The 9168-nt window shown below is 48.3% G+C and overlaps 1 protein-coding gene across 1 annotated transcript; it reads left to right on the top strand.

Moving 5' to 3' along the window:
• The first annotated feature begins 7108 nt into the window (after positions 1–7108).
• LOC134154897 (leukotriene B4 receptor 1-like) lies at positions 7109–8955 on the top strand. The gene is made up of 2 exons (XM_062601526.1): positions 7109–7178; positions 7915–8955. The coding sequence occupies exon 2, from the start codon at positions 7933–7935 to the stop codon at positions 8953–8955; it is 1023 nt and encodes a 340-aa protein (XP_062457510.1). The 5' UTR covers positions 7109–7178; positions 7915–7932.
• The last annotated feature ends 213 nt before the right edge of the window (positions 8956–9168 follow it).

Below are 9168 nucleotides of genomic sequence, written 5' to 3'. Positions count from 1 at the left end.
AGAAAGGGTATTCTGTTGTTTGGCATTACTGTATTATAGCATCTGGACTTTTAGTAGAAGCACTTGAGAGCTGTTAAAGCATGGGCAGGCATGCTATGTGGTTGGAGGCTCATCTGTCACACAAGAGGATTATCTCTCTTTGGGTTTTAGTGATGGTTGCCTCTGCAGTCATCTACCAGTAATGTTTACTCAGTGCCCACATTTACTGCTAGGACTTTCCCCATGGGAACCAGAGCTACATGAGTGTTCCTCACCTGATCAGACACCTAGAGAAATGCATCCTGGTAAAGTATGCTTGCCACTTGGTTCATGGGGTAGATATTGGTTTCCTTGTGTGCTTGAAGTATCACTTGCAAGTGACAGGACAGCACAAACTACCGTTTATATTCCACATGTCTATGTATGGTGGGAGGACATTGGAGTCTCACTGAAAGCTATGTTTACTACACTATTACAGAACAGTCTAGCATAGGCATCAGTTTTGTTGCTTGCAACAATAGATGTATGCCATCCAAATCTCCCCAAAGAGCTATTTCTAGCAATATATATTTTTTTTCAATTTCCTATTCAGTTATATAACCTTCAGTTATATCCTTGAAGCTCCTGAATGCTGTGCTTTCAAAAGCAAATAGATACTGTCATAAGGGCAACCTATGGTCCATCATGACATGCTTGCACCTGGAAGGTATTCATATATCATCTCAAATTTGTTTTTTCTAAATTTTCAGGAAAAGAAAACTTGTTGCTAGTTCATACATGTAAGACCACCATGCTGTTTATTATCAAAGAAAAAGAAAACACAATACATTTTTAACTTTCTCCTCTAAATAAGAACATTTCTCCCCAAGGACCTTTCCCTTTCATTCATCCCCTTGTCACTCCACAAGCAGGCTTCATGCCAGATACTTCTAAAGAGGTCTCCAATATTCAGCACTTGCCTTTGTAGTAGAGCTGGAAGTTGTTTGTGCCCATGTCAGGCAACTAGCATGAGCTCTGTGTGCCACCCAAATGTCCCCTGAGTGCTTTCCTCATCATCTCCTTTACCTTCCTGTTTTGCAGGCTGTAGATGAGAGAATTGACCAGGGATGTGAGAACAGTATAGAAAAAGAACACTTTGTTGAGCTCTCTCGGCTTGGGTGTGTTTTGGGCATCAGGTAGACAATGATGAGGATGCTGTAAAAAACAGTGACAACTGTGAGATGAGAAGAACAGGTGGAGAAGGCCTTCTACTTGCCAGTGCTGGATGGGATTCTCAGGATGGCAGCTATGATGCACACATAGGAGGCCAGAATGAATAAGAAGAGGAAGGCTACATCCACGAAGTCAAATATGAAAGTAATGAGCCTGACATTGCTGGTGTCACTGCAGGCAAGCTCCAACCACGGGGTAAAGTCACAGCAGTTGGTTGTTTTGGGGCACAGAACTTCATCTGGGATAAGAGGAATGTGACTATGGCAAACAGCAACAAACCCCCTAGACAAGATGCTGCTGCCAGCTGCAGAGAGACCTTCCAGGTCATGAGGTTTGTGTAGAGTAGGGACTGGACAATGGCCAAGTATCCATCACAGGACATCATGGCCAGCAGGTAACACTCACCAACTGCAAAACTGCCAAAGAAATAGAGCTGTGCCACATAGCTGTGAGCAGAGATGGTTCTGTTCCCAGTCAGAAAGCTGTCCAGTAGCCAAGGCAGGATGGTGGAGCTGTAGCAAGCCTCCAAGGAGGACAGACTACCCAGGAGAAAATACATGGGAGTGTGCAGATGTTAGTTTGTCACCACCAGCACAAGGATGAGGATGCTCCCAAACATCATTACCAAATAGACTGTAAGTGACAAGAGGAAAAATTGTGTCTGGAGTGTAGGGTCATTGCCCATTACCAGTAAATTATGTGTTATGCAGCATGATGAAAGCATCTGATTGCCTTCTAGGATAAAAGAACTAGTTTTATAGAGAAAGGAAGAGTAGTGGATGTCTCATAGTCTTTAGCAAGGCTTTTGACATGGTTTCCCACAGAAGTCTTGTATCAAAGTCAGAATGTGATGGTCAAGATGGATGGGAAACCAGATGGTGGTCGTAGCACACAACAACATGAACATGAGGCCGCAGTGTGCCCTGGCAGCAAGGAAGGCCAATAGCATCCTGAGATGCATGAACAGGAGCACAGTCATACTTTGAGGAGATGATCACTTCCCATTATTCAATGCTCTAGACCACATCTAGAGTACTGAGTTCAATGTTGGGTCCTGAATAAGAAAATAGACAATGACAATCAGGAGCTCATTCAGTGCAGGGCCATCAAAATGTTCATGGGGGTGCGTCACTTGCCTGTGTGCAGAGATGAAGGAACGGGGTGGGGGGGGTTCAGTCTGCAGAAGAGATGACTTTGTGGAGGGGGGAAATAACAAAAGCCTTACAGCGCCCACAAGATTGTCAGAAGATGGAGACAGGCTTTACATAGTGTTGAAAGGTGGGAGGATCAAAGAGAATAAATTGAAATAAGAGAACTTCATAATGGGTGAAAGGAGAAACTTCTTTCTTGTGAGAAAGAGGTTGCCCTGAGAGGTTGTGAAGTCTCCACCCTTGCAAGTTTTCAAGACCTGATGGATAAAGCACTAGCAAATTGGTCTGATCTCAGAGCTGATCTTGCTTTGAGCAGAAGGTTGGACAAAAGACCTCCTACGTTCCCTTCCATCCTGAATTATTCTTTAATTCTATGTTATATATGTCTGGAACTATTTGTGATGTTTTGGGGTATTTGAGAAAGACTGAGGCAGTGGGGAGATGTGACACAGAGCTTCAAGGTGACTCTCCGCCTCCCCAAAAGGCAACTGGAGTCCAGAGATACGCTGCAACAGTTGAGTTCCACTAACTACCCATGCATAGGGTAACACCTCCTCCCTGCCAGCACTCCAGGATAGGTGAGAAATGCATATGTTGAATTCCAATAAGCTAACATCTGTATTGGCACTTGCATTAAAATGACTCTGACTCTCATAAAAAAGCAGTCCTCCAACTGAGGTTCATGTCTGTTGTCCTTAGGAGCTGCAGCACAAATTTCTGTGTCCACTGGGCCACTCTCTCCTGCTTCTACAAGCTTTGATCCTATGATATACGTGTCTGGGACTATTTCTGATGATCCTAGGTATTTGAGAAAGACTGAGAGAGTGTGCAGATGTGATATGGAGCTTCAAGGTGGTTGCCAACCTTCCCAAAAGACAATCAGAGGACAGAGACATATAAGAACTGATCTAACTACCTTCCTGTGCACAGGGAAAGGCCTTCTGAACACCAGCACTCCTGAGTGAATGAGGAGAATACATGTTGAGCTCCAATGAGCACATTTCTGTTGGCACTTACATTGAAATGGCTGTGATTCTCATAAATAAACAGTCTGAGCTCAGTGTCTCTTGCCCTTAGAAGCTATGGTACGAATGTCTGTACCCATGGGCTCATGCTCCCCTGTCCTTCCAATCCAGTGAAGAGGGCAAAGGGATTGCATCTCATGACATGCAATCCAACAAGATTGAAAGGAATCAATTCCAGATGTGGCTTACATTTGTGAGCATATCTGGCGCCTCCCAAGAACAAGAAATGGACCTGAACCAGAAGGACATACAGTATCTCCACTCCCTTCAGATCCTGACATGCCAGGCCCCGGCTCCTCAGGAAGAGCTTTGGAACCCTCTCCCTCAGAGGATAAAGCCTGGCATCTGAGGATGTCTCTGTGGCTAGGAGGAAATGCCTCTCCCTCCTCACTAACCATCATGGGAGGCTGGAGGAACCAGCTCAGACACTAAGGACTCTCTAAACCTGACAGTCAGTGAACACACAGTTGCAGAAGTTTCAGTCTACTTTGAGAGCCAATTATACTTTGCTCACTCTCTGAAGTTCCTAGGGAGAGCTGAGCTGCAACATGAACCTTCAGACTTGTTTGTGCTCTAAACCCCAGGAGATTCTGGGGAGCAGGGGGCATTTGGGTGTGGATCGCGACTCACCACAAGAGTGCTGGAAATGAACAACAAGGCAGAGCAATGCTTGAGCCCTAGGTCACAGTTTACAAAGAGGGAGGGGAAAAATGTGGTGGCAAAGAAGCAGAAAGTGAGATACTAACCTTCATCTTCATTCCTAGGCATCATTAGCACAGGGGTCACTAGCAGGATTATAGTACATCCACAAAAATCCGTGGCATTGCAGAGTAGAGATCCTGGGAATTGGATCTGGTGGTATTCAGCTACAGCTGGACTGTTGGTGTGTTGGAGCCATCCCAGGGGCACGCACCCATCTTGGCTGGGATGTGTCAGGTTACCTCTGTTCCTCCATTCATCACGAATAGAGTTATAATTTCTCTTATTTTCCCTCTTTAGCACATTCACAGATGTTTTTGTCTTCGATTCTCAGCTTTCTCACACCCCTGCAGTAAGAAGTGCAGGGGATGTCAGTAATTCCATACTGATTTTGGAAAACTCTCCTAACACTGCCTGTTGCTATCATCTTCAGAAGCAATTCACTGCAGATGAGGGGGTTGGTGTGACAGAGCTTAGAGGAATGGCTGTATCAAGTGCCACTGAGCAGAGGGCCATTTCTCAGGAATGGACTTTCCTTGGCCATGCATTCAGGTATGTCCTGAGCATTGACCAGTTCTCTGACTCTGCTTCCATCCCCCCTTATCCTGGGGATCTCCCTCATGGTGCCCAGCAATGCTGAGCAGGGAGCCCTGCCAGCACAGGTGGCAGGGCTGAGATAGAGCTGCTGGGTTGGGATATGCAGGGAGGCAGCCCCAGAGTCCTCAGGAACCATAACTGAGGAGGGGAAGATGAGAAACAAATGATACTTCTTGTGCATTTCCTTTCCTCCCTGCACAAAGTCTCTTTCATGTTTCCTGGTCAACTCATGGTTACGTTTTTCTTTCTTTAATACTTTCCCTTCCTCCTGCCTTTTCATTTTCTATACAGCTTGACACACAATGTGGGTTCAAGTATCCTCTGTTCCGTTCCCACTGCCTAGTCCCTTTTTTTGTCTGAGCTGGTGTGCTCAACTGATGAATTAGCTCCTCCTAAAGCAAAGATTTCAGAAAGTTGCAACCATTCACCTAGTGCCATACCCAACATTCTCCTGGTTGGAGAGAGAAAATCTGTCTTGACACGTTTCAAATTATGGTACTGGTTTTCCTGACACTCTTTCCCTTGCCAGAGCAAAAAATCTGTTTCTTCAACTTCTAGTCTGGATAATATTGGGAAAATCCATGGGCACAGGAAAGCAGAATATGTAAAAGTGAGCAAACACATGATCTTTTTATTCCAAAGAGAGTAAGAGGCAGCTCCATGAGGCAAGTCACCCCCTGTGGTCAGTAGCAGTTCTCTTGAAACAAGAAGGTTTGCCCTCTGGAAGAAACTACTTCTCTCCTTATACTATGGGAGGTGCAGGGTGAGGGGCAAAAATTGACTGAACAAAGGAAAAGTGTGTGTGTATATGTGTACATATATATACATATACCTATAGATAGATAGATAGTGGAATCTTTCTTTTTTCATTAGTAAAGTCCACCTCAGCTCTTAAATTTCTAACACAGAAATGCATGTCTGCTCACAGGATACCTTCCTGGCAAGTGGGGGAAAAAAAAGACAGACCACTCTATGTGGAGAAAAGAGAATGGGACAATGGGACTCCACAGAGCGATCTTCCTCTCCTTGCTCATCCCATCCATCCACAAAGCAGTTGACAAAGCCATCCATCCCTCCACCAGTACATCCATTCACTAATCCATACATCTATCCCTGCCTCCATCTACCCATCCTTCCACTCATCCAACCAATCACTCTCCTATACATCCATCCTTCCACCAATCCACCCACTCACTCATCCATCTATTGATTTACCCATCCACCTACCCAATAATCCATTACTCCAACAAGGAGTCCATTCATCCATCCAACCATCCCTCAACATATCCATCTTTTCCTCTCCTCCAGAATTTGCCCCACACAACTCTCGTTCCCACCCCTCTCACTCTTCAACATATCCTTCATAAATCATCTGCCTCATCATGCCTCTTTCCCCTTCTCTCCACCCTAGTGGGCTGCCACTTACTCCTCCTTTGTCTCTACTCATTCTCTCTATCTCTGGAATCCCCCAGTCTCCCCATCTGTTATCAATGCCCACTAGACTTCCTAGTTGCCCATCCAGACCTCCCAAGGGACCACCCTTCCAGTGGCCAGTCCCTCCTAGTCACTCCAACAGCCCCCCTTGGTCCTGCTCAAAACTCTCCCAGTTACACACACCTTTCAGTGGTCCTCACCCCCCCCCGCCCAAGTTCTCCCTCACACTCTCCCAGTATTTGCAGTCCCTCCCACTGGAGGGAGAGAGTCCACCCCACTCCACAGTCCCTCATCCTGGCATGTCAGAGACTCACGTCTCCCATCCCAGTGTCCCCTCTAATTGACAGCGGGGGTGCCTCCTGCACCCTCTTTCTCTCCTGGCAGCAGTAACCACTGAGTGTTACTTCTCCCCTGGGCAACCTCAGCAGGAAGCCATTATGCAAGAGGAAAAAGGCAGCAATATTTTATCAGGGAAGAGACTCAGGGCTGGAGGGGCAGGGTTGAAGGACACTTTGTTCTCAGCCGTGGTGGCCATCCAGTGCACCCTGTTTAGTCTAACCCTTAGGCCACACTGTCCTGTCCCAACACAGTGACTGTGTCCATGGAGGAAATGGGCTTTTCCAGACACCTGTGGGAATGGGTGATAACACCTATGGCCTTGTCTTATAGACATCCTCAGACCCCTAAAACCCATTGTGTTTTGTTCAAAGTGTCTGCTTGTTCATCATCTCCCCTTCCCACAGGTACCTGAAAAAGTCCTTTCATTCCAGGGACAGAATCACCGTGTTCTGCCAGGGTGGTATGACCTAGCAATTATATCACACAGGGTAATTCACTGTAGGGCTGCTGTGGCTGAGTCTTTTATCTCTACCCCTTGCTGAGCACTTCCTCCAGCCCTGGAACTCCTCCCTCACAATGTATTGTCAACTCCTTCCTCTCACGCAATGATTTCCTGCTGGGGCCATGCAGGGGGGAAGTGAAACCCAGCGGTTACAGTCATAGCCAGAGAGAGGGGCTGGGGGGTGCCCTGTTCAGGAGAACATACCCTGGAAGTGGAGACGTGCGTCCCTAGCGTGCCAGGGTGAGGAACTTTTGTGTTGGGGTTGAGGTGACTGGGAAGGAACCACAAATACTGAGAGGGTGCGTGGTGGAGCTGGGAAAAAGTGAAGGATACTGCTAGGCAGTGAGGAGATCTAAGTTGTCTCTGAAAGAGACAGAGGAGGCTCTGAGAGGGGGTGGAGAGCACTGAGAGGGTCCTAGTGGTCACCTGGGAGATATAGGCGGGTTCTGGGAGCTACAGAGACCCTGGGAGTGGGTGGGGGGACTAGGTATCCTAGGGCACTGTGATATGATAGGCTGGGCAAAAAAAATGAAAGGAATGAGAAGAGATGAGTGAAGGAAGAAGAGTCCCCACAGGCTGTGGAGTGAGAGAAGAAGGAATGATGGAATAAATGAAAACAGAGAGGCTATGATGAAAGATAAGAGGGGGATGTTTGAGTGGGAACAAGAGATGGGGGAAAAAGACTGTGGAGAGGAAGCAGTTATGTATGGAGAGGAGCCTAAATGGTGTAGGAGAAGTGACAGGTGTGTGTATGTATGGGTGGGTAGATGGATGGATGGTTGGATAGACAGATAGGTGGTTGGATTTATGTATCAGTGGAAGGATGGGCAGATGGATGGGTAAATAAGTGGTTACATGGATGAGTATGGATCAGGTATATGGGTGGGTGGATAAGTGAATGGACAGATGAATGGTTGGATGTTTAAGTTTGCTCATAGAGAGTCTGTGTAACCCCTCTTTTCCTCCTTCCCCACAGCTGTATTTGCATACTCTGATGACCCTCCCTCGCTTCTCTAATACAACGGTTGCCCCTGTCCCTGGTGCCACAATAGGGCTGGTGCTGCTGTCACTGGCCTTTGCTGTGGGCCTCCCAGGCAATGCCTTCGTCCTGTGGAGCTCCACAGTGCTGACACGCCGGAACAGTGTTCCAGCATTGCTGGTGACCCATCTTGCACTGGCTGACGTGGCTACCCTGCTTACTGCCCCTGTCTACCTCCGTTTCCTCAGCACTGGGCGCTGGGACTTGGGCCTCGCAGCCTGCCAGGGCTGCCACTATATCTGTGCCGTTGCCATGTATGCCAGCGTCTTCCTAATCGTCCTCATGAGCCTTCACCGCTGCCTGGCTGTCTCCCGACCCACGTTGGCCTTGGCAGGCCACTCCACTCGGGTAGCCCATGGCACTGTGGCTGCTGTGTGGGCCATGGCCTTCCTCCTCGCTGTGCCCACCATTACTTTCCGACAGGTGTCTGGTGAGGCTCCAAGGGAGCGATGTCAGCGGGCACACAATAGCACAGGCTGGCTGGTCTTCCACAACCTCCTGGAGACAGTGGCAGGGTGGGCACTGCCCATGGCCACCATCGCTGCTGGCTATGGGATCCTGCTCTGGCGACTCCGGCATACCAGATTCCGGAGGAAGGGCCGTACCCAGCGTCTGGTGGTGCTGGTGGTGGTTGCCTTTGCTGCTTCCTGGGGACCATATCATGCTGTTAACCTGCTGGAGGTGGCTGGTGAGCTCCGTGGCACACAGGGCTTGTGTGGAGCTGCTGCAGTTGCCCGCCCCCCTCTCACAGCCCTAGCCTTCTTCAGCAGTGCAGTCAACCCCCTACTCTATGCCTGTGCTGGCCGGGGGCTGCTTCGCACTGCTGGTGCCACCTTCATGGCCAGGCTCTTCGAGGGAACAGCTTCAGAGATTGGCAGTAGACGCACAGGCACAGGAAGGGCCACTCGACGCACAGGTGAGCCCCAAACAGAGGCAGAGATCGGCAAGGAAGATGACACAGCAGTCAATGCAGAATGACTGGGGAAGGCATGGGGCATGTGCAGATGGACATGCAGAGTGGAATGACTTGAAATAGATTAATGTGAACATGGCTGCCACCCACCAACTCAAACATCCACACACACTTCCATCTACCAATCCATCCATCCACCCATCCACTCACCCATCTACCCATCCAGCTATTTATCCATCCATCCACACGTCTACCTATCCATCCATCAACCCTTCTAT

Source organism: Rhea pennata, unplaced genomic scaffold (assembly GCF_028389875.1).
Source record: "Rhea pennata isolate bPtePen1 unplaced genomic scaffold, bPtePen1.pri scaffold_51, whole genome shotgun sequence".
NCBI lineage: Eukaryota > Metazoa > Chordata > Aves > Rheiformes > Rheidae > Rhea > Rhea pennata.
Note: the sequence above shows the minus strand (reverse complement) of the source record. Positions and strands in the feature narration are given on the sequence as shown.

Coding starts and splice junctions, on each gene's coding strand:
- LOC134154897 (XM_062601526.1), top strand. CDS start 7,933: ATGACCCTCCCTCGCTTCTCTAATACAACGGTTGCCCCTGTCCCTGGT.